The 26,478-nt window shown below is 39.3% G+C and overlaps 1 protein-coding gene across 2 annotated transcripts in view; it reads right to left on the bottom strand.

The window, feature by feature from the left end:
- Positions 1–3,204: 3,204 nt before the first annotated feature.
- foxo1a (forkhead box O1 a) overlaps positions 3,205–26,478 on the bottom strand; it is a 74,870-nt gene continuing 51,596 nt past the window's right edge. For both annotated transcript variants that reach the window (XM_059964025.1, XM_059964027.1), the window contains 2 exons: positions 10,473–11,827; positions 3,205–7,988 (listed from right to left, as the gene is read on the bottom strand). In XM_059964025.1, coding sequence (XP_059820008.1) covers positions 10,487–11,827 — 1,341 coding nt within the window. In that variant the 3' untranslated portion in view covers positions 3,205–7,988; positions 10,473–10,486. The remainder of the gene's footprint in view (positions 7,989–10,472; positions 11,828–26,478) is intronic.

The following is a 26,478-nucleotide window of genomic DNA, read 5'->3' as shown; positions in this document are numbered from 1 at the left end:
ACTGCACAAAGCCTGCCAAATCCCTCTGCACTCCTAATTTTTGAATTTTCTTCACATTTAGAGAATAGTCTATGCCCTTATTCCTTCTACAAATGTGCATGACTATACACTTCCCTACACTGCATTTCATCTGCCACTTCTTTGCCCGTTCTCTCAAACCGTCCAAGTCCTTCTGCCGACTCCCTGCTTCATCAACACTACCTGCTCCTCCATCTATCTTTGCATCATCTGCAAACTTGGCCACAAAGCCATTAATTCCATCATCTAAATCACTGATACATAATGTGAAAAGTAGCAGTTGCAATACCAACCCCTGCACACGACCACTTGTCACCAGCAGCCAACCAGAATAGGCCCCTTCCTTCCAGTGAGCCAATGCTCTCTCTCGGCAGCTATCTTTTCTGTAATACCATTGGCTCTAATCTTGTTAAGCAGCCTCCTGTGTGGCACCTTGTCAAACACCTTCTGAAAATCCAAGTACACAATATCCACTGACTGTCTATCCCGTCATTTTCTCAAAGAATTCCAACAGATTTGTCAGGCAAGATTTCCCCTCAGGGAAATCATGCTGACATTGGCCTCTTTTATCCTGCGCCTCCAAGTACCCTGAAACCTTATCCTTAATAATGCACTCCAACATCTTTCCAACCACTGAAGTCAGGCTAACTGGCCTATAGTTTCCTTTCTTCTGCCTCCTTCCCTTCTTGAAGATTGGGTTGATGTTCACAATTTTCCCGTCCTTCAGAGCAATTCCAAATCTGGAGGTTCTTGAAAGATCATTACTAATGCCTCCACTATTTCCAGCTACTTTGTTCAGAATCCTGGGGTGTAGTACCTCTGGTCCACGTGATTTATCTCCCATCAGACCTTTCAGCTTACCAAGTACATCTCCTTAGAAAACAGCAACTATGCTCAGCTCTGCCCCTGACAGTCTCAAATTGGATAAGTGGAACAGTCACAGATGTAACACTACAGCACAGAAACAGGCCGTGTAGTCCATGTAGAGCTGTTATATTGCCCAATTCCCATTGAACTTCACCTGGACTATATCCCTCCATAGCCCTTCCATCCGTGTACCCATCCAAATTACTCTTAAATGTTGAAATCAAACCTGCGTGCACCACTTCCACTGGCTGCTCAATCCACACTCTCACCACCCTCTGAATGAAGAAAATCTTGGTATTTGTTAATGATTTTCACATGCATCCAGATTGAGTGAAAATCTCTTCTTGCATACTGTTCATTTGGAACAAATCAATGCAGAATAACATGTAAAAGCTTCTGAAAAAGTGAAGTGCAGATAAACAACAAAATGCAAGATCATAAGGTGATGGCTGTGAGGTCAAGAGCCCATTTTATCATAGTAGGAGGTCAGTTCAAGAATCTGCTAACAGCAGGAGGGAACCTGGTGGTATGTGCTTTCAGGCTTTTGTATCTTCTGCCCAATTGTAGAAAGAAGAGAGAATGTCCAGTGAGGGAGGGCTTTTTGATTATGCTGGCACTTTATGGAGGTAGCAAGAAGTAGACTCCATGGAGGGGAGGCTGGATTCCATGATGTGCTGTGCTCACAATTCTCTGCAGTTTCTTACAGTACAACAGTTGCCATACCAAGCCATTATGCATCCAGTCAGAATGCTTTCTATGGCCCATCAATAAAAATTGGTAAGAGTCAATGGGGCATGGCAAATTGCTTTAGCCTCCTGAAGAAGCAGAGGTGTTGGTAAGCCTTCATGGCTGTGACATCAGCACTGTTGGACCAGGATGGTCTACTGGTAATGTTCACACTTACTGTAGGAACTTGTCCTTACTCTCTAAAGGTTTCTTCCTGTATATCAGCAACTGCATTGGTGCTGCTCTCTGCACCCCTGCAGTAGTTGAAAGATTTTATCACTCTGGATAAACCTCTTGCAGCCTGCAACCACCCTAATCTCACCTTCACATAGTACAATTCAAACTCTTTTGTTATGATTATTGTTAATGTTTTGTTAGCTCAGTTTTTCTTACCTGCTTATACAAGCCAGGTGTTGGGCATCCCACATCTTACCCTTGAAACATAAATTTTCAATTTTGTTTCCCCCACCTACTTTCCTACTAAATTGTATTTTTCTTATTTCCAGTTCCGAGAAGTGTTGCAGACTTGAAGCATTGCCCATTTTCCCCCCACAGATGCTTCCTGACCTGCTGAGTTTTTCCATGAGTTTCCAATTCCTCTTTATGTAAATCTCTGCAGCTTTGACAAAAAAAATTAGGCAGTAAGGCATTTAGTATCAAAAAGTACACTGGCGACACTTATAATGGAGAACAAATGTAAACTTGTTGTGAGAAGGAATACCTCTCACCAAAGCCACCTTAGATGGAAAGAGACAATGCCTCAATGTGCCAGAAATAAATTGAAGTTTTGTTAAAGTGCACCACAAGCTGTTTCTCCAGCAATCACACAGGATCAAGTACAACTTGCTTTCTTTCTGGTCTTTGGGTTTCATGGTAGCAGAAGAAGCCAAGTGGGAATCACAACACTGCCGAGGGGACACATGTTGGCTTCAGGACAGTATGCTCCTTCTGCTAACTATACAGGGCTTCCATATGCTCCTAATACATGACTACATAGTTCTCAATACCATCCCAAAGCTCCTTCTCAATTTTGCACTCTTATGGGGCAAAAATTCCCATGAATCTGTAGAGATGTGGTAGTTCAAGTCGCCAGTGCTTCTATAAATATTTTTGCCTGCTAAATTATCTTCTCCCACAACAGGGCTTAAAATAGAGTCTGGTTCAGGAATCTCATGTCAGGAATGTGGCCTGACCAACATAGTGGACTTAAAGAGTAGCTAGGCCTTCAAAATTGGGGCTAGTAATCTGATGTTCGTGCACTCATCCTTCTAAGGATTACGATTTTGCAGAGACAACATTGGAGATATTTTTCCCTGTTGTCTCATGACACTTACTATAGGTAGTGGCACATTTTCAGTATATACCGAAATTAGGTGGTTAACAGATAGCAGAAATTGAGATCCAGTCTCACATGAGGAATCTGCCACAATTACGGTCTTTCACTAGTTTGAAGATTGGATTTCTATTTTAGCCCCTTTTTATAGCCACAGGGAAGTCAGAAAGATTTCACCCCACCTCCACAATCCCATTTCAAGGGGAAAGAGTACCATTGCATAAATGAACAAAAGCAGCCACACATTCCATATTTTGTAGCAGAATTTATATACATTTATTATGGCTCCATACAATAACAGCAAAGGATTGTTCTGGTGTCCTTAAATGTACACTATCAGGCACTTGTCTATGAAACAATATATTTAGATACAGTCTACATTATTCAAAGGATATAAAGCTGTGAAAGCTTTCAAGTACTGCTACAGTTTGCAGAATGGACAAAGCATTATTTACACGCCAGTTTTGGGTTATGGTTGGTCTATGGAACATCCATCAAAATGAGGGTCAGTTTTGTGCAAATTGGTTAAGTTTTTGTTTGTTGTTTTTTTTGAAACCTACTCCTACTGAAACTTTTACTTATAAACTGGATCCAATAGATAAGTCACATTTGCATCGAGTATAAGTTATTAAATGTAAGTACTTAGATTTCATTAATGATTCATAAAAGTATGTTTAATAAAACAGTTAAAGTTTAAGTGCAATTAATTTTCTATATTAAAAACAATTGGTCCAATGTTTTTTTTCTTCCCTCTTCCTTAGGGATGTTCTGCTGAATCTGATTAGCTACTTACATTAGGCAGTCATCGCAATCATCAGTTATACTGAAGTATACAAGTTTATCAAAAGAATAAGAGTTTCATTGCTAACTTCTAAATAAACTTTATATGACACATTTGGTTACACTTAACTATATCTGGAACAATAAGTCTTTCTGTTACAGTTAAAATATCTTGTGCTCTAATATATTTTTAACAGTACAAATTTGCAAGAATGTTCAAAGTAAGACTTTGTATGCATAGGTAAATCTGCACATTTCACAGAGCAATTAATCATTTAGAATTAAGGTAGACCTACTTAAAGCTTTGAGTTTCTGTTGTAAAATGGCCAATAAAATACAGTTATGAACCTATTTGAACATCTAGCTGAGAATCTGTAACACTTTGTGGTACTTTAAACTTAGTATAATCTGAAGCTGAATGAAAACTTGTAAAAGGAATCTGATTGTTAAATAATTGTTCAAAAAAATTAAAAAAAACTTACAGCTTTACACAAGTCCCTGCGCAAAAAAAAATCCACAACAGCAATCTAACTCAGAAAACTCATATGCTTTTGAGTATTTACAAAAACAAACACCATCACTTAATAGCACCCCCTACGATGTAAAAATCTAACATACTACATACAAAAACCTCACTTAATCCAGTTTAATATAAAATTCTGAAGGTGCAAGATGCCCCTTTTTGTGTGATTCTGTAAACTCAAAACGGGAGGAGAAAAAAGTCAAGACCATTTATGACCCGCAGAACTTGCCTTTAAATAAAGGGATAAAGTTTTTTTTTAATCACATTAACAATGTCAATGTAAATGCGAATCTCTTCAATTTTTCATTCTTAAGCTACTTTTCAAACATGTCAGTTTATGGTCAAATAAAATGCTGCTATAACACTGAATGTCATCTGATCTGGCCATCAATAATGTGCTGTAACAAAGTTAATGAGTTAAGCAGACTTTATGACTTTTGTTTGTTGACATTGCCAAAACCCTATGCAAACAACCACAGACTTTAATATTAAAGTGTGACTGTATTGTTAAAAGTCTCTAGTAATTGTGCCAATAAAGATAACAATTATTATGTTTCTACAAATACAGTGATGAAAGTAAGCTACTGGGGTGAGCGAAAGGGAGGGGGAAAATGCTGGAGAACACATGTAGCCACAACTATGGCAAGTATCCAAAATGTGATCGGTCTTTGCTGTAAACCAGAAGTTTAGCTAAGACTGAGAACTCAGGCATATGGATCACGCTGTTCCTTTTGTGTATATAATGGAGGTCTGTGCAGTGATAGAGACAAGCACCATTTGTGTTATGTAGGCAGTCATGGTGGTTGTTGTCCATTTAACAGTTCCCAAAAGTAGATAATAAAATAAATGACAATATTATCTTGTTTTATGGTTCTAGCTGTTTGAATAAGATGTGGCACAATAACATAACAGTTGGCGCATCGCTTTACAGTGTCAACTGGAAAAATTATAAAATAAAAACAGGGTTCGATTCCCACAGCTGTCTGTAAGAAGTTTGTACATTCACCCTGTGACCGTTAGGGGGTTTCCTCCTCCACCACCCCAACCCCCTAGGTGCTCCAGTTTCCTCCCACACTCTAAAGACGTGCGGTTAAGGTTGAGTTCAGAGCATGCTATAATGGCGCGAGACACATGGCAACACTTGCAGGCAGTTCAGCACAATCGTCACTAATTTGATTTGATGCAAACAATGCATTTCACTGTATGGTTCAATGTACTTGCAACCAATAAAGCTAATCTTTATCTTCACATATGATATAATCTCTGTAATGCATAGGGCCTCTTACAGTAGTCTAATCTAATATCTTAAAAACCATATTCAATAGTACACATTGCCCTGATTACACTGAGATTTTAATCTAAATCATTTTCTTGTATCCACAGAGGCAGAACAACCCAGAATCACCTGGCTCAGATGGTGGGTACAGGGGAACTTGACAGGACATGGATAAAATGGAAATCTAGATAGAGAAATGGCAACTGGAATTTAATCTGGTTTTGCGAGAGGCAATACATTTTGGGAGGTCAAATGTAAGAGGAAAATATACAGTAAATGGCAGAATCTGTAGGAGCATTCATTTATAGAGGAATCTTGGCATGCAAGTGCATGAAAGTGGCAACCCAAGTTGAAAGGGTGATAAAAAGCATACAGCATGCTTACCTTCACTGGTCAGAATGCTGAGTACAAGTGTTAGATAAAATACTTTGAATGTGGGTGTAGTTCTGATCGCCACACAATAGGAAACAAGTGGAGGATTTGAAAGGGATGTGGAAGAGATTCACCAGGATACTGAACGGACTGGAGTGTATCAGCTGCAAGGGAAGTTTGGACACATTTAGGTATTCTTCTCTGGAGTGCCAGAGGCTGTGGGGGTGACCTGGTAGAAGTATATAAAGTTGTGAGTCACAGAGCTAGAGTACACCCTCCCCCCTGAGGGTGCAAATGCCAAATACTGGAGGGAAGAGTTTAAAGTAAGAGGGTGAAGTTTAAAATATTTTGGTGTCTGGAATGCACTGCCAAGAGACAAATCGATACAACTGTTTCAGCATCACCATTCTACTCAATACCATTAAGGTGGTATGACTTTGAAAGGCAGAATAGAAGGCTCTGATATATCACAATTAAACAGGGATAAATTCTAGGCATGGCCAAAAACATTGTTGCCTCGGCTTTTAAGATCAACTACCTTAATGACAATTCACATTTCTCAAAAGCTAGGCAGACTGGATATTGTAAAAGAAAAGTTCATATCCAAAATTAAAGAGCTATGTGGAAATCTACTGTCAATATCAAAAAGCAATATTGTTCTGTTTTAGAAATATAAGCCATTTCCTTTTCATTGAGGTGGTTAAGTGCAATCTTAAGTGCAGACAGTTTAAGTAGAAAATTCCTCCATTGGCTGTTACCCAGACAGCAGACACAACAGTTGTGGTCATCACTCACTGGGTCCTTGTACCAATGACAAGTTGCCAGTTATCATAAAATTATTTTACATAACGTAGAAGTCAGTCTTGTGATACAAAATAAAACCCTTTCAGAATTAAAAAACAAGTCAAAAATAGTCAAAGGAAACAAAAAGGCTTAGATTACTCTGAAATAATCTTGCAACTTAAAAGGTGACTGCATGTCAACAGTGATTGGATGGTATGCAAGTCGTATGGGAAGCATAGGATACTCCACCTTCCCATGTGGACAGCACACCCAAGCAAAGGATAGCAAAGCCATAGAAATTCTATGGAGAATGTAAAAGCTCACTGCAAATATCACACTGCATTTCAAGAGCATAACAATATTGATACTGTAAACAATATTTTACAAGATATTTTACTGGTCTCCTTAAATATGTAATTATTGGGAAAGAGGGGTTAATTTTTAATTGACATTTGATATTGGAAACTACTGGGTTCAAATTAGGAACCCCTATTTTTACTGTTCAATCATTATTTCAAGATGAGCATGTTAAGTGAGCCAATTCAATTTCCTGAGTTCAGATAAAGTACAGTCTCCCCCTTCCGCATTCTTTAAAATAAGATTTAAAATCTAGGTTGACAAAATCTTTTTAAGAATTGATTTAAAAGATCTTCATTTTTCTTCATTAGCATGTGAACATTGTTGGATTAATTTCTAAAAAGAGGCACAGCAAAAACAAACAGCATCAAAAACATTGAATGTGCAAGCAGTCTGTTTTATGGCTCAAATTATTTAAAATAACTAGTGCAATTAAATGTCACAATTCCACAGACTTGAAAACCAACCTCAAGCTTAGCTGCAGACAAGCCTGAGAGGCGAGTGATGACGATGCTTTAAAACAAATGGCAAATGTGTTACTTGCTAAGTTTTTCCACAATACACCACTAGAATTTGTTAGAGATCTAGGATTTTGGAACCAGAGTTTGTTACAGCCACAGTTAACAACCAGATCAGGCCCATGTAATGCTCATAGTTAGAAAAAGAATTGTTAATTAAGCACACAACACATCTATGTTTTGGAAATGACATTCTGTAGTGAGTTTGGCACTTTTTAACCAAACAGCTCCAAATTCCAAAGGCCTTATCTACAGCAGCACATAACCTGCAAACATTGGGCAAACATCCTGTGCAGGAAAATGTTCTGTGTTGCCAAGTATGATGAAAGGGAAAAGGGAATATGTTTCAAGAGAATTCAACTAGGGTGAAGGACATCTTTGGATTGCTTTTCCCAACTCCTGATGTCAATCCAGTCATGGTATCTTCAGATAAACCTGGTTTAATGAGAAAAAGGCAGCGTCAAACACAAAACAAAACAAACATGAACTACTCAACTATTGCAAATTATCCCGGGTGAGGCCAATACTTGTAACAATTCAGCAAAAGGGCATTAGCCTTTTGATTTTAAAATTTTGAACCACAATTCAAATTACATTTTCCAAATTCAGAGAATCTGGCATGTCCCTGAATGTTTAAATAATACGCAATTCGAATTTCATGAATACTAATCATATCCCTGCCACAGTAATATGAAAATTACTGGAAAAAAAACCTCAATTAATCTCAAGAACACAAAACTAAAATTCTTCATTAGGTTACAACTTAGTAAAAGCTCCTGACAGGGACCTGACTTCGGGTCTCGGTTTCTTATTTAATAAATCTTGAACCTTAACTATTCTGGCAATGTTACACTTAGATACAAGTTATGCAGACATATATATGCACGTATTTGACTGGAACTGTTGGTGGAAAACTGAATTTTAACAGGTATAAATTAGTGTTCAGTATAGTAAGGTATAAATATTAGGACATATATTTATATAAATGTAGAATGTCACAATAGACTAACATGGCACAAAATTCATTTTTATTGAAAATTTACTCTATTCCACTTAAACAAGCTTCCAGCTTATTACTGAATTCACAGCACTAGCGCATATTACAGTAAAAATCAAATTAAGTATGGCTATGCAATTTAAATAAAGACCAGCCTTCATTAGTTACAAACTTCAGTCTCTGCATTCTGCGGTTGTACAATCCAAATAAATGTGGTATTACTGTCTGAGTTAGACAAATTTTACAGATGAGGAAAGAAATAAAATCATATTTTGCATTTATTCTGGTGCATTACATATAAGATATCCAAAAATGCTCTCAGCCCAAACGAATTACTTTTGAGATGGTTTATTTTTGTAGCCAATATGCTGACAAATTTGAATATTAACAAGGGCCAAGACAAATAACTGGGTTTGTCTCAAGACAAGCGATCTGGGAGGTGCCAAACGTCACAGGAATGCACGAACTCCTTAGTCTTCTAACAATATCATAAGGTTATTCACATCAGGATAAAACCTCCAATTTAATATTTTACCCACGGACACCAAGAATAAGTACGCATATTCCCAGTAATCATAAATACCAACTCAGGTTTGTTTACTAGAGCTTGACCTCTCAGGCTTCTGAACCAATTTATCACCAGCACTGAAAATGGGGCAGCTTGCTTACAGAAATGAAAAGCCAATTTCCATCTTCATAATAGGAACTCTTGTATGATATTCAATTATTTTTCACAGAAGTGTGGAAAGCCCTACTCTTACTTGACAGGTACATTTTCAAACAAAGATGCAAAGCATTATTGGAGCACCCACTCAAAGATACCAAGACAAATTCTTTATCTAGTGGTATGCAGGGATACTAGTACCTTATTTGGTTTGCAACAAAGAATTACCAATTCAGAAAGCCGGGTAAGTGCACTTCAAAAATAGTTGGAGGATGGAAGGTGAGGGAAGAGGCAAGTTAAACTATTTATCCTGAGAGGTATCCAGTTAAAAAGAGGATGTATGCCATTGTCTCATTCTGATGGATTACCGGTAGTTCTTCTGAGCTGGTTGTAAACAACGGAGATCTTCTATAAATATGCAAACTAACATCTAATGAAATCCTCAATCACCGACTTCTAATTTCTACTATAGTAGGAGTGCAGATAACCTCATAACAATGGCAGATTTAATCTAAAAGAATCATTTTGAGATCATTTTGATTTGCAACACAAAGCTTCTCCAGGCTTCATAAATCTGGAGTTCCCATTATGTTAGTCCCAAGTGGCAGACAGAACATTTCCCCAGTTTTTAAAGAATGGCAAACAGCCCAGTCACCCCGCTGGGACACGAAGGCAACAAACAGCAGATGTATCTCACCGTAACCTGTTGGAATATTGAAAGGCCAGGATAGAGTGAATGCGGAGAGGATGTTTTCTATGGGGGGGGGGGTATCTAAAACCAGAGGGCACAGCCTCAGAAAAGAGGGACATCCATTTAGAATGTTTTTTTTAGCCAGAGGGTTGTGAGTCTGAAGTTCATTGCCACAGACAGCTGTGGAGGCAAAGTCATTGGATATATTTAAATCATTGTAGGTCCTTATTTAGTAAAGGACTCAAAGGTTATGAAGAGAATACAGGAGAATGGGGTTGCGTGAGATAATAAATCAGTAATGATGGAATGATGGAGCAGACTCAATGGGCTGAATGGCCTCATTCTGCTCCTATGTCTTATTGTCTTAATTAAATTTCTTTTCCTTAAAATTACACTTCCTCATTTTCATAGGAGAGCATATCCTTGTTCAACTCCATAATATATTAGTGCAAGGGATAGCATTACTATACCACTTAATTTACTTCGTTATTAACATCGCCAAACTGAGGTAGTGTTAACAGACACAAAGCAAGAGCATGCAATTTTAGTACAAAATCTAATACTTACCTCTTAGTAAAAATTTAGCCAGATACCCAGCTGTGTGTGGGTGCTTTTGAACTGTTTGAATAGCAGTCTAAATTAAAGTCTAAAGTATCACCATCCATAAGGTCATTACGAATAATGGACTCAACATCACAATCCAGGCTTTCAATGAACATATCGTCCAAATCACTAGGGAGTTTCTCTTGATTCACAGCAGCAATATTCATTCTTCCATAGCCTCCGTTGCTATTAATATGGTATGGATCCATTGTATTAAGTTGCAAAGACATAGGCACGTGTATCTGGTTTTTTGGGGCTGTAAGATGTCGGACATTTGAAGGGTGAGTCATGATGCTCACGGTACGAGGTATGACGCAGCCATTCATTGCAACTGAATGCTGGCCATGTACTGGATGTTGCTGGATGTTGGGGTTCATCAACTTGGTGTGAACTCCCTGGTTAGCAAATGAGGACATTGTGGTGGGATTCATCATATTCTGACTGCTCATTCTACTGTTAGCTTGTGATACCACAGTATCCACTTGTGGTAACATATCGCTGTGTGGAGGTGAGTCAGAAGTTAGTAACTCTTTAAGCAGCCCCTTTGGGCAGTTATATTGGGTGAGCGGCCCAAAGTTCTGCTTTTTCTCTGGAAAGGTCTGCATAGGCATTTGCTGCAGAGAATTCATACTGCTCTGAGCGTAGAGGCATTTTCTGTAATCTGGGGTCTGTGAACCAATGGCTGTGTTCTGGGGTGCAAATGAGTAGCCAGTGCTTTGCTGCATTAGTGACACTGACGAAGGCTGAGTGGATGCTACCAGAGATGAGTTTGGGGACAAAAGATTCAGATTGTCCAAGAGATCTTCCATTACATTTTCAGTCATAGAATTGTTCATAGAACCAGTCATCTCACTTAGACTTGGTAGTGTTGATGCCATTTTACTGGAGCTACCCGGGTAGACTAAGGGTGACATTTGATGAACCTCACCATCGCCAATATCTTCCTGTTCTGTCATAATAGGAGAGAGCCTTCCACTTAATGTGCTAGCATTTGAACCAGTTCTTGTTCTGAAAGTGGTCCAGGCGTCAAAATCATCGTTACCATGGGAGTTCGGACTTCCAGGCCATTTTGAGAACTGTGTTCCAGGGCTATCAGCACTGCCATCTTGACCTGCCTGAAGAGCTGCCTTTTTCTTAGCTGCCCTTCCTCTGCTTTTTGCAAACTTGCTGTTGTTATCCATAGATGCTGCTCTTCTCCTTGGAGATTTTCCACTCTTTCCCCCTTCGGGATTTAGCATCCACCAAGAACTCTTGCCAGTTCCCTCATTCTGAACTCGTACAAACTTGCTGTGCAGTGACAAGTTATGACGGATTGAGTTCTGCAAAAAGAAAATACATATTGCTAAGTCAGAAACTCTGCTTCAGTGCACTGCCACATAAACACTCAACATTCTAAGCATTTCATTCCTAAGCAAGTTAAAGTTGTAGGGCATCGGGGGAAGAGTAGATGGAACTGAGTGATGAGATATTTGCAACTGAAACAAAACTACAAGATATCATCAAGTATAGCTTTGTTTATTCAGTTTTTACAGATAGCTAAGCAAGAATATTTAGAAACAAAATCTAGAGACTAGTCTCCAAATACACTAAGGACCACAGGCGTGCACAATTATCTCATTTGATCACAACACAAGTTCATGATTTCAAGACAATGAAGATTTAGGACAAGACTTGTATGGCAGGAGGTATTTTGGAAACAAAACTATTGTATTAAGTATTTAATTAAAAAGAAACACTGCCTGTTATACTCAAATAGACTGCTAAAAATTTCAACTACAACAAATCTTCTTCTAGTTCAGAGTAACCCAACGTTCTTCAGCAAATCTATGTAAAAAGCTACTAATAAACTGTTAAAACTATTGGAAAAATAAAAGATGTTCTGGCTCAATCTTTATAATTGGTAACATCAGATGTGCCATCTGCTGAACATCCCTTGCTCACTAGAAATAGAAGTTTCTAGCAACATACTACCCATCTCTGGAATGGAGATCAACACAATCATCAGGCGAGGGAATGTTAGAAGAGGAGGAGTAGGAAGATGAGTGCTGGGGGGAGGTTGTGTATGGAGAAATACAGAAGGGCTGGTGACAAGCGAGCATCAGTCATAATCAAAGCTAATTAAATCAAAAATGTTCATTGCCATATGATTATTTATGCATTTCAGCATCTATATATGCATACACTACAAGATGTGCCATTTGGACTACTGGTACATTATCCTTAAAAATAAGATATAATCCAGCAGAAAAAAAACTTCAAGTATAGTAAAAATAATGTAGTTTGAGCTTTGGGTTCTATTTTATCAGCCCAAACTAGAGAAAAATTCTGTGACCAATAAGGGGCTTTAAAATGGGTATCAGGGTCTAGAACCAAGAATAGAAAAGAAATTGCATTTTGTATTTAAAAATTTGAAATTTGCTCAAATCTACAGAGTCTTGAACGCAACAGTGGGACAGCAAGTTGGTTTTGAAAAAAAATCTGAAAATCAAATTGCTGGTCAGTGCAGAAACTCAATAATATCCATTAAATTTGCTTGAAATAGAACTGATCACACATCCAGTCATTTCTGGCACACCTACAAAAAAAATCTTTTGGCAATACCTCAGTTAGTTTGTCTAATGCTGCCAGATACAGAATTTAAGTTTCTGCTAAATGCTTTTTATCACAACTGATGTACATTACCATCTTGTGGAACATCTATTGCATCATCTTCCCCTTCTTACTGATAAGTTATACCCAACTACTGAAAACTCAGGTCAGGACATTTTTCAAAAAGGCTGTTATTTTGAATAGAACATCTCACCCAGCTCTAATCATATTTTTTGTTCTATTGTTCATGTAAACATTTAGCAGCAGAAACAAGGACATTAAATTAATCACTTGCAGAATTAAATTGGTGGAGGTCAAAACATCATTGCTTTATCTACATGCAGTTGGATGTTGATAGTATATATGGGCCTCCTTTCACTTTTTAAATGAAAACAATTAGACACCTACAGAGATCCTGTAACAGTAGATCAATGGGCGAGTTTTCAGGTCATGTTTCCAACTAACAGCGCTGCCTCCCGGAGCTGCCAAACAATAAAGTCTTTTTTTCCTTAACAGGAAACGGGCTGCAGGGTTGCTACACAAATTCCTATTTCTCGTGCAAAGCTCAAGCCATAAATGAAGCACTAATTTACCAGCCAGGGAGGAAAGAATGATTACCTCTTAATCTTATGAAAGTATGTCCTGCTGTTAATGATGTTGTGTCTGCTAGCAACTCCAGACACAAATACAAACTGAAAAGGAATATTGGCATGAGGGTTAAACGCAATGACAAATCATTGTACTCTTCCTCATCTCTCTAGGCACTAAACAACTTTTGGGGCACCACAGTAGTGTAGAAGTTAGTATGATGCTATTACAGCTCGGGGCTTTCAGAGTTCAGGGTTCAATTCCAATGTCGTCGGTACATCGTTCCCATGGAACGTGTGGGTTTTCTCCAGTTTCCTTCCACAGTGCAAAGACGTACTGGCTAGCAGGTTAATTGATCATTGTAAACTGTCGCGTGATTAGTGTCGGGGTAAATCTGGGGTTGCTGGGAGGTGCAGGTCGAAGGGCAGATTGCCGCTGTATCTCTAAATAATAAAATAAATAATTTTTCCCATGCTGTATTATGTCACACATACACAGCTCATTGTGAACTTCCACACAGGGTAGTTCGGACTTACAATAAGATTCCCAGGTTTATACATTATTCAGGATTAAGGTGCTACACTTTAACTCGACCGGCTGCATCAATTAATTGTATGGGAAATACCAAAATGTCCTTGGCGGACACCAAGGATTTAAAGCCACATTAGAGAACAACAGACCCATAAAAGACCACATCTACAGGAAAATGCTGGATGTTCTGCACAAAATAAATATTCTTCTCCACATTAGCTCTGTAATTTAGGATTTTTCTTCAAATATAGATCTCTCATACGTACTGGTCTTTCTTTGACAACAGTTTCCTGACTTCACTCTGAAATCAGACTCCTTATGAAGTCTGAGCACGAAGATGCAGCAATTTCACCATACTTGCATACAAAAGATAAATGGATTAATGGATGGTTAAATCCGGGGGTAAAGATGATCCTCCCCCTCCCTCCATCAGTTATTTAATAAACAGGGATTGTTATAGCTTCAATCTGATGCAAAGGCATCGATTCACACAAAGGATTAGGTTAGCTTGGGAGCACAAGGTAACTAGAGTTGATTTACAAAATTATCAAGTTCAGCAACAACCATGGACTACTCACTGGTATAAAGTTCTGAGCCAAAATGATTCCAGACCAGTGTTCTTTAATAATTAAAATGTTAGAATGTAAAAAAGACAAGCATTTTCATAATATTTAGTAGTGTATTAGACAAAAGTAGCAATTCTTATAATTATGGTACTGGAATAGCGACTGGTAACCTCATCTCAGGGCCATATTTTTAGTGCATTCCATTGAATTTTGTAGTTCAGACAATCTACACTATGAGGACAAAATTAAATCTCTGCTGGATGCTGTAAAGGCACAATTAATAATCCTTCAGTGAGTCAGGATCTTTTCAGGGGAAAAAAAAAGAAATCTTGATACCAAATAGAATGGCAAGTATGTGATCAGCTAGCATCAATTCTGATATCCTTACACAAATGCTTGCTCGTACTGTGTGTCAGCTCACATGTATTTAACAGAGTATCAAGGTCAGAAATGCCTGCGCAGGTTAAGTGTGAATGCGCTGTTGACAAGTTTATCACTTCAATGGTGTCAAGGATCACCCAGGCCTCAGCTTTCCTGGTAAGTGATCAAAATTGCACACTGCTAAATCACAAGAGTAATGAGCCAGCTACTATGAAAGGAGCACAGACATCAGTCTCAACTCCCAAAATCAGACCCGCCCATGTTAATGAATGAATATACTGTATATCACAGGGAAACTAAGCCAGTCAGAGCATTCTAAGTTTCATCAACAGAATTCCACTGTGTTCCTTTAAAGCAAAAGGAAAAGCTGAAATTATTTTCAGTGATCAATCCAGTGGTTATTATCCATCACCCCTAATATTAGCTTATTGCAGGTAATGGAAGCAATTGACAGAGTTCAACTCACTGGTGAACTAGCAATCTATCTCTAATGTAGGAAAGTGGTAGAAGTCAATTGAAAGGCCAGAAGAAAATTATTGCAAAATGGTTTTATTTTGGAAAAGCGGAGCAAAAGCAGTTTTGCTTACAACTTCAGAATAAGGAAATTAAGAGGCCTTAATACGGCTGAGGTATTTTTCTAACTAAACAGGGTACAAAATACCACAAGCGAAAATTATCACTAAGCATTTTAAGTGCTTGCAATTTCGAACCTTCAGAACAGATCAAAAAGTCACAAAGGCTGTTGTTATGGCAACTTCACCGCTCCCCCTTGGTTTCCTATATATACCTCACACATTTCATTACCAAATAATTCTATCTGCCATTTTCCTATAAATAGTGGAATATTAGATGGACTCTTCAGTTTGACATTTATTAATTGTACTACTTTATTTTTACTTCTTGTATTTGATTGGTAATATTTTAGCAGCCGAACAACTACTTTATTAGAGTCCATCAGCAATAATCCTTATAGTAATCCAGCTCAGCAAAACTGTAGGTTTACACTGTTCTTAATAAATGGTACCCATCAATCGTTATAATTAGCAGATTTCTTTGTAATTTGCACTATATGCTGACTTTTAGACCTGGCACATCAATCGAGTAAATTGGAATGGAGACACTAAGGCAACAATCACCATTATCAAGATACAGTTCAATCAACTGGTGTTTAATGTTAAAAATCAACCCGACTGATATGGAAACAAATTTAGATAAAAGTTCTAGCACTTGCATTCTGCTTCGTAAACTGAAATTCTGTACATAAAAAGAAGTCCAAATACCGAACTGAACGGAATGAGCCCTTACTGCAACAACCATTACTCTAATCGGACATTGCTATCACCCAAGTGGACACAGTTCAGCATTCACTGACCTGGGCAGTGGCAATTCTCCACAGCCAAGAAAATAGTAAGCTTTCAAAATCCAAGACTCAAATGGTCAACCTGTCGGATACAAAGTGCTGAAAACACCAAAAGTGCTGATCAGCCAAGAAGTGGGAGGTTGGTTTTAATGTGCAGACTTTTCCACAAGATAACAAAATGACAACGTACATTTCTGGGTAGGACCAATACGGAGGAAACGTGACCCAATGTCACATTAAGCCAAAAATAGATAAAACAAAAAAAAATGCTGTTTTACCATCCTTGCCATTAGTGTGTGTGCAGTAAAAGAGCATCACATATTGCTGGAGGGTAGGACTGTGCTATTATTAACTAAAAGGGAAAGAACCCATCACTGCCAGCTTATACTCCTTCCTCTCCCCCCCCCACCCCCCACCACCTTATTCTGGCTTCTTCCCCTGTCCTTTCCAGTCCTGTTGAAGGGCTGCAGCCAGAAACCTCAACTGTTCATTCATTTCCATAAGCACTGCCTGACCTGTGTGTGCGTGCTGCTCTGGACTTCTGGAATTCCTTCTGTTTGTGGAGGGCTGCTAAAGGATGGCACTAACAAGCAGGTGTCCCTAATAAAGTGGCCACTGAGTGTATGTTATGAAGTGTGTTGCTTGTGGCAGCAGGAAATGAAAAATTTCTGCAAGTTACAATAAAAATCAAAAAGCTCATGTAAGCTCACGTGTGAACATAATGCTCGAATGCATAGAAACAGAAAACCTACAGCACAATACAGGCTCTTTGGCCCACAATGCTGTGTCAAACACGTACTTACTTTAGAAATGACCTAGGGTTACCCAATGCAGCACCTCAAACTGATTGATAGATTGGTCCGTTTTTCATACTTACATAGACTACCTCATTGGAATCATGTGAAATTAGAAAACTACAACTGCAGAAGTTACAGCTCATTATGCTTGTGCTTCAAAACTACCAAATGTGAAAAGTGCACTCATTCTTAATGGTAGTTCACAGAATTCATTGAGTTGCTGCATTGACGTTTTTATTCACAGAATATCGATACACCTGCAATTAAGAAATTTGAAATAAACAATAAATAGGAAAAACAAGAGATATGCAGATGCTGGAAACACAAACACACGCACACACACACAGTGCTGAACAAGCTCAGCCAATCTGGCAGCATCTATGGAGAGAAATAAAGAATCAAAAGGTTTCAAAGACTGATAAAGGGTCTCTACCCAAAAAATCAGCTCTTTATTCCCATCCACAGACACTGTCTGACCTGATGAGATGGCCTACAGGATGGCCTACAGATAGAAGAGCTTGAAGTCCAGAGCCAGACAACAAACCCCTTCCTTAATGTCAACAAGACAAAGGAGATGGTTATCAACTTCTGGAGAACTAGCACCACTCACCCTTTACACCAACAGCACAGCAGTGGAAACTGCAAGCAGTTTCAAGCTCCTACGAATGCACATATAACAACCTCTCATGGTCCCAACACAACAACAAACATATAATCAATGTATACAAGCTATCCTATGTATTTATGTGTATTGTGTTTTTTTAAAAGTATTATTGTGTCCTGTATCTTTTGTGCTGTGTCTGATCAGGAATAACAATTATTTAATTCTCCTTACACTTGTGTGCAAGAAATTATACTAAGCAATCTTGAGTTCCTCAAGCATTTTGTGTGCGTTACTAAGAAACTTGGGGCTTGTGAAATTATTGGATTAATGCTATTTAAACACCAACTGCAAGCATTACCACCAAGGCCAGCAGTTTAGTATCCATCTCAACTACCCCACAGGTTGTGCAGGTAAGCTGCCACTTTGAACTGAGGCAATAGTTCTGGCAACATCCCTCCTCGGTGCTCCGAGATGAAATGCTTAAACATTGGATACGAGCAGTGATTAAGAAACAGCAATACATCTCCAAATATGGATTGCACGCAACTTGGAAGGGAACTGAACAACTCTTAATGCTCCCCATGCATCTGCTGTACTTGGCTGTCCAGTTGGTTAGTTGTTACAGGTTTGGGAAGCTGCAATGCACAATATAAGCACGGATGACACGTTGTGGTGCAGAAAGCAAATTGTTAATGTGGTGGCTAAAATCCCAGTTAAGGGGCTGCATTACAGAAATGAAAAGCACACAACATTTATTCCATCATATTTCTGACCCATAACTTATAGTTTTCAGGTGGTAGAAATAATTAAGGGAAATCGGGAGAATCACTGATCACAGAGTACCCAAGCTTTCGATAGGCTCACATGTAAGGGCTGCTCCAAGTATCCCAATAGCCAAAAGTTGATGATGGTAGATTCAATTAATATAAACTCAAGTGGTTAGACATGTCCATGTTGGATAAGGATCACTTCCTGGCACACGTGGCCTGTGTACCTTTGCACATTTCAGTCCATCTAAATGCTCTGCACCTTAATGTTGGAGGGAAGTGAAGCAGCTCCAAGATGCTCTAGAAGTTTGGTTCGGTGGTCGGAATGACAAGCCTCCAAGGATTACAAACACAATCCTCTGAGAAGCACCGCTCTAATTTCTGGAGGTTTAATACTTAATTAGCAGCACCTTCACTGTTCCTGGGGCTGCTTGATGGGCCACAGACAAAAGATGCATCGGTATCAAGAGCATCAATTCTCACCACATGGAACTAACCTCTTGCTCTTTGAGATTTTGGACCAGGCAGTAATGAGCTGAGTGATCCTTGCAGAACACAAAAGGAGTACGAGTGAGCACATTACTGGCAAGTGTTGCTTGAAAACATGATTGACAAATCCCATCATAAACTGAGGAATTGAGCCCTGCTTAAACCAGTCACGTTTTGACCAAGGTGCTTGGTTGGGTAATTTTTTTTAAAAAAAATATGCTTTGATGATAGATGCAAGGATTGAAAAGCTCGGTATAAAAAGGCACACTTACAAGTGCAGCACAAGATCTCTGTACGGAAATTTTGCAGGATCCCAATTGCCTAATGCTGCACTTAGTACCATCAATTGCTTCTTGATTTCATGTTATTCTGGTCACAGCCAGTTAAGGCTGGTAAAACTATGTAAATGATGTAATTTATAGTACAGATATCTGATCCAACCTTGGATACCCAGAAAAGGAACAATGAAGCTTTAGAGTGTCTTTCCCATTAATAGCTCAAGGTTTGTTTACAATTTTGTTTTCTCTTATTTATACCTTTCGTCTTTTTCCTCTCTCCATTACTTCACTTTATTTTCCACCTGTTTCTAAGCCTACTCCAATTTACCCAGTTTTTTTCACAACCATTCACTTCATTTCTTTAAAAATAACCTTGCTTGGTTCAAACAACTGAGAACTGTATTAGATGTCCACGAAGTCCCAAATCTCCTGCAGCTCAGTGCTTACAGCTGGCAGAGGTTAGAGTCAGATAGTGGGAGGGAGAAGTGGTCATGAGGGGATTTAAACTTGATTATGAGGGTTTTGAATTACAGGAGCAGAGTATCAGATTATGAACAGTGAAGTTTCCATTGAGCTGAAGCTTACCAAGGGCAAGATATGGGAGCCCAACCTGATCAGGTTGTTTTTTTTTATATAAATAAAAACCAAGTGGTGGGTGTAAGGGACTCACTGCTGGAGATGGTGATAGAGGCAGATATATTAGGGACATTGGAAATATTGGTAGCTTGGGTTTGCTGTTTGAAAATTTGGTTGGTGCCCAGCTTGGCAAAGTGTTTGCAGATGTTTTGGCTCAAATTGAGAAGCCATCCAGTGCGCAGCTGAGGGTGTTGTCTCCTCAGAGTTGAGACTTACATAACATCAGCAGTCAACAAATCACCAGCAATCTCGGGACCTGGACAGTGAAGCAAACACTTCCAACAAACCTCCCTCGAAGATAGCCAATCAGAATCTTCTACTACCAACTGTCCACATGGACAGTCTAATCAATATCCATTCAGACTCTGGAGGTGTATATAGGCAGGCATTCTGAGGGGGCAACACTCAACTACACACTGATTATTTCTCAATTGGAGCCAAAACATATGCCAACATTTTGCCAAGCTGGGTGGTCAACCAAATTTCCATATTAGGGATGTTTTAAGAGACTCTTACATTGAGACATGGATGAAAGAAAGATGTGGGGCAACATAGGAGGGAAGGGTTAGAATCATTTTGGAGTAGATTAACAGGTCAGCACAACTTCATGGGTCGAGGGTCTGTACTCTAATGAACACTTCCATGTTCTGAACACTATCTAGGTTGTCAATGGAGGTAGTGACAAAACTAGCATCCAATACAGGGGGCAAAGTCACGAGACACTCCAGAACTCATGGTGCCCAGTGTTTGAGTCATATGGCTATTTGACCTAATTAGACCATGCTAACCAAGATGCCCCATGCAAGCTTGTTAGTGTTTGGTCCTTTGGTGTCCTAATGTTGGAGAAAATTCCATCTTATGCAAGATGAAACTTCAAAGTGACAGCAGTACAGATGCAGCGGAAAGATCAAAAGGCCTGGCTCTCGTTAAAGCCGTTTACCAAGTAGGATAAACATGGCAGCTGACCATGTCTGCCTACTGAGAGCGTCAGCAGGAACAGGGAACACAGAAGGAAAGTCTCTGGTACTGGTTGTCTGAGGGTAGGGGGAAAAAGAAGATTCTTTCATATAATCAGATTAATAAACAGCAAAATTATTTTGTACTTCAAAGCAAATCTGCCAAACCAAACAAGAAAGCTTTTGAGGAAGAATTCATGGACAACTAGGGCAGAAGTCAGGGGAAGGCCACAGAGACACAAAAAAAAAGTGGATTCCAGTTAATTGGGTCATCAGAGATTCAGGACAGCTGCTTATTTGCGACAATGCTTAAAGAACAAAAACTATTTGAGAAATTAGCCTGGATTCCCTTTACTTATTAGGGCCACTATGCCGCTTAATTGGGGTGGGAGACTGTTTCCGAACATTTTCTAACTAGCATCACTGCACAGTACTTAGAGCGAACAGTTTTCAAAATGGTGTCACTTGCATGTTTGCGTTCAAAAAGCAGTGATTTTTGTCACTGATAATTGGCCAGTAGTAAACAGTAAGGTAATTCAGAACCGTTTTGCTCAGTGTGGTTTCAAGCATTCAAGCTTGGAGATGCCAGAAACAGCCAGGAGTGAAAATGAAACAATATCACTACTTGAACAAGTTAGGAACTACGAAGAATTTGAAACTTTCAATAATCATCTTGAATGCTACAATTAAAGTGAAGATTTAAAGGCAGTCCACTATCTGCACTAGGTGTCTGCAATTACTTTGTTCATTTACAGATGATCAAAGGAACACATCAGCATATGCTGAATGAATTCCTGTCAATAACTATTAGGAACTAACAGTGTAGTATTCTAATTTATTCTGTATTTCATTTAAATACAAAAATTCTTACTCAGTTAAATGGTAGCTTGTCATTTTGTTTTAAAATATACCTTTTTAACCATTTCCATGCAACTTCAGCTAACTGGAGCAGCCACTTAATTGGGCCAAAATGTACTGGTTCCGATGTGCCCCAATGAACCAAAATCCACTATATTTCAAAGTAGAATGGGGAACAGCTTCTCACTCCAGGCTGCAAGGCTACTGAACTCCCTGCCACAACTTGGGTCTCATCCCTTATGAAGCACCAGCAGCATTATGCTGTTTACTTTTTATCTTGCATTATAAATGCACCTTATACTAAATGTCATCTTCTTGAATATACCCAGAATCAAGTTTAATATCACTGGCCTATGTTGTGAAATCTGAGGACTGGTGAGTGCTCTCTTGACTTCCCCTTCCTGAAGTCCACAAGTTGTTCCTTGGTCTTGTTACAACACCACTCAACAAGCTGATCTATCTTGCTCTTGTATGTCTCCTTGTCACCATCTGAAATTCTGGCAACAGTAGTTGCGTCATTGGCAAATTTATAGGTATGCCTAGACACACTGTTGTGGTTGTAGAGAGAGAAGCACAGTGGACTAAACATGGATCCTTGAGGTGTGTCCGTGTTACCAATGAAGAAGTCAAGGTTCCAATTGCAGAGAGATTTACGGAGGCCCAGGTTTAGAAGCTTACCAATTAGTACTGAGGGTATGAAGGTGTTGAGTGCTGGGCTGTAATCAACAGACAGCAGCCTGACGCAGATATTGCTGTTATCCAGGTGATCCATGGCTGAGTGGAGAGCTGGTGAAATCGCATCCACTATAGACCTATTGTGGCGAAAGGCAAACTGAAGCAGGCCCAGGTCCTTGCTAAGGCAGGAGTTGATTCTGGCCATGACCAACCTCTCAAAGCTCTTCATCACAGTAGATGCAAGTGCAACTGGGTATTGGTCACTGAGCAGCTTATCCGGCTCTTCTTGGGGTCGGGCATGATTGTCATCCTTTTGAAATTGGTGGGAACCTTCAACTGCAGCAGTGAGAGATTAAAGATGTCCTTGAACAGTCCCACCAGTTGGTTGGCACAGGTTTGCAGAACCATCAGGGCCTGGCACCTTTGAGGGCTCACCCTCTTGAAAGATGTTACGACGTCAGCCTCCGAGACAGAGATTACAGGGTCACCAGTTGCTGCAGGCATTCACACAAGTGCAATTTTATTCTCCCTTTCATAGCATGCATAAAAGGTGTTGAACTCATCTGGGAATGAAGAATCACAGCCATTCATGTCAGATTTTACCTTGTAGGAAGTAAATTGCCTGCAAGCCCTGCCAGAGCAGATGTACATCCGATTGCATCCCTAGCTTGTTTCTTCACACTTGAAAGAGTCTTCAGTAGGCTATTGTTAATTTATAGGTGATAATATTATTTTTTTCTGTGTGCCTTGGTCTGGAGGAATATTTGGCAGTATACATGTACTTGAATAACAATAAACTTCACCTTGAACTCACTAAGTTAGCATTGATTGTCAAGCACCCGCTTACACTAATCCCATTTTCTTTATTTCTTCATATTCTCATTCAACTCTCTGAAGCTCCCCTGCCATTAATATGCGCTTAGGAGGAACTGACACTGTCATTTGATAGTGTGGTTAAGATGGTCAAAGATGTGTGGGACTTCATTAATCCATCTGGTTCCACCACACTTGCAGTATTGCATTCAGTGCTGGATACCTCTTATGCAGAAAGGTTGAGTGAGCTAGGGTTTTCTGCATGGAGCGAAGGAGGATGAAAGCAGACTTGATAGAGGTATACAAGATATTAAAAAGGCATAGACAGAATAGACAGAGACTTTTCCCCAGGAAAGAAATAGCAGGAGGAGGCTTAATTTTAAGCTCATTTGAAGGAAGTAGTCAGAGGCAGAATTTTTTTTTTAAAGAACAGAGTGATAAATGCATGCTATGCCCTCCCAGGGGTGGTGGTAGAGACAGACACATTGGGGACATTTAAGAGATTCTCAGATAGGCACATGGGTGAAAGAAGAATGGAGGAGGACTATATGGGAGGACAGGGTTAGATTGATCTTGGAGTCAGTTAAAAGATCAGCACAACATCATGGGCCAAGGGTCTGCGTCGGAGCTGAATCTATAACGAACCCAACAATCCACACATCTTTGGGGCACAGGAAGAAGCCAGAAAACCTGAAGGAAATCCATGAGGTCATGGACAATGAGTAAACACCAGAGAATGCTAAAGGTCGGGATTGAATTCTGGTCACTGGACATGTGAGGCTGCAGCTCTACTAGATAGACTGTGCTGACCAATTCCCCAGTCCACAGGATTACACTGAGATGCTCTTGTCTGCAGAGACACTTAATAGTGCATGGACTAAGGGCCAGGCAAGATGCTGAGAAGTATTCTAAAAGACTTCTATAATCTCAACTTTATTTTTGTACTGTCCCACTTGGTCCACATCACACAAACTGCTATTCAATGCAGGTTAAAGCTTTGGAAAGTGGGTACAATTTTAACCATGCACAACAACAAGCCTAGTTTCATGCACAAGTTGACATTGGCATGAGAAATCATTATTCAAATACGACAATTCAATTGGAAGTTTGGTTGATCGCCGAGCTTGGCAAAATACTTGCAGACATTTCGGCTCCAATCGAGAAACCATCATCAGTGCACAGTTGAAAGGGTTGTCTCCTCAGAATGCCTGCGTATATAGTCCACCGTGGATATTGAATAGATGACATCAACAAATCATCTGTAATCTCGCAATCTGGACAGCAAAGCAAACACTTCCAATGCACTTCCCTTGAAGTTAGCCAATCAGAATCTTCTACTGCTAGACTGATCACAGTATTTTGAACCAGACAACCAGATCTTGGTTGGTAAGGTTGTCAAAGGTTACAGGGAGAAGGCAGAAGAATGGGGTTGAGAGAGAAAATAAATCAGCCATGATCGAAAAGCGGAGTAGACTCGATGGCCCAAATGGCCTAATTCCACTACACTTTACAATTTGTATTTCAGTTAATGTTAGTGAGATGAAGAAATAGCCACTAGAAAAGGAAATGACAAAATTCTTTGGCACTGGGAAGAGACACCAGTCATGTGGAGTTTGTTGTTCAGTCTGTGCAGATGATTGGATGCTGTCAGGGTGGCAATCCACCAGACATCAGCATGAACAGTCCACCCCACACTCTTGCCATTGACCCATCTTTTCCATCGTTCCTACAGGTTCAATCACTGGGAACATTCAGTCAATCTTGAAGGAACAGCCAACCCACGCTCATTAATTCACATATCTTTCCAATCTGTCCTTTCAAATTTCCTCCAGTTATTTGAATGCCATGCCCAGCTTTTGAGGGTGGGTGGAGGTGTGGTTGTTTCAAATCAATCTTAGGCCATTGGGAATTGCACGCTGTCATGACACTATTTGTTTTGTTTGTTCTTTGGCTGTCTTTACAAGGTGAGTGAAAGATTATACAAAATATATTACCGAACTAGATTAGAAAAATAATATTTTTGTAGGAACAAGCAACCTACTTTCATGCTTCAGGTAAGTGAAAATTATTGAAACAATGTGGAAATTAGGTATTGATTATGGACAATTCAGTAAACTGCAGAGGGGAAAAGATAATGCAGTATAAGAAAGTGTGAGATTTTACAGAAGCTTTTATTTAAAAAAAAATGTTCCTAGAAGTCACTAAACTTGTAGGTTGCAGAACTATTCCCGACATCGCTCATTTTTGAATGCTTTCTTTAGAGTAGTAACTGTCATATTTTAGAATGCTAATTGCAAGGTTTACTGATCTGGCCAAAAGTTACCCAATAGCTGTATCAAATGCATTATATTTGTAATTAAAATATTAACTTGTATCCTATAATTACAAACTGGAATAACTTGAAAAAAGATGAAACTGCTGTACATGGAGTTTAAGGAACAAGTCTTAATGGAATGAAAGGCCTAGTCCAGCACGGATCAGATGGCCCATTCACAACAGACTTCACCCAGTCTGCTGCTGAAGAAAATCATGGATGGTTCTAATATCCACTGCATCACAGGCAGAACTCTTCCAGTATCTGGAGAAGGTGATGGGATTTGATGGGGTGGGGTGGTGAGAAGTAACCATTCAAGCAATGCCACAAATAGTCACCTCTGACAGAATACCATCTGAGATTCTTGATTTTTCTGTTCCATCTCTCACTCAGCACTTGCCTCTGATTGCCTCGGAAGCAACTGTTCTCATTCAAAATGCACTTTTAAAGGTTCCCATTATGGATGATCATCAAACTTTAAAGTTGATGAGATTACAGCATATGAAGATTTAAGTTGCATGTTGTATATCAAATGAGCATGCAAGACAACCAGTCCAATGTGGACTCATGGAAAGTCAACATAGGTCTCTTGCACATTGCCATTCCAGCACATATTTTATGGGATTTCTGGGCAATTGTTCTCAAATTTCATCTGGATCCAGCTTTGCCAAGCTACTGAAATGGAATCATCTTCCAAATAAAAAAAATTCCCTCATCACTCACATATCAGCAACTGCCTGTGTGCATCCTTCAATCCTAATGCAGTGC

Source organism: Hypanus sabinus, chromosome 3 (assembly GCF_030144855.1).
Source record: "Hypanus sabinus isolate sHypSab1 chromosome 3, sHypSab1.hap1, whole genome shotgun sequence".
Lineage (NCBI taxonomy): Eukaryota > Metazoa > Chordata > Chondrichthyes > Myliobatiformes > Dasyatidae > Hypanus > Hypanus sabinus.
Note: the sequence above shows the minus strand (reverse complement) of the source record. Positions and strands in the feature narration are given on the sequence as shown.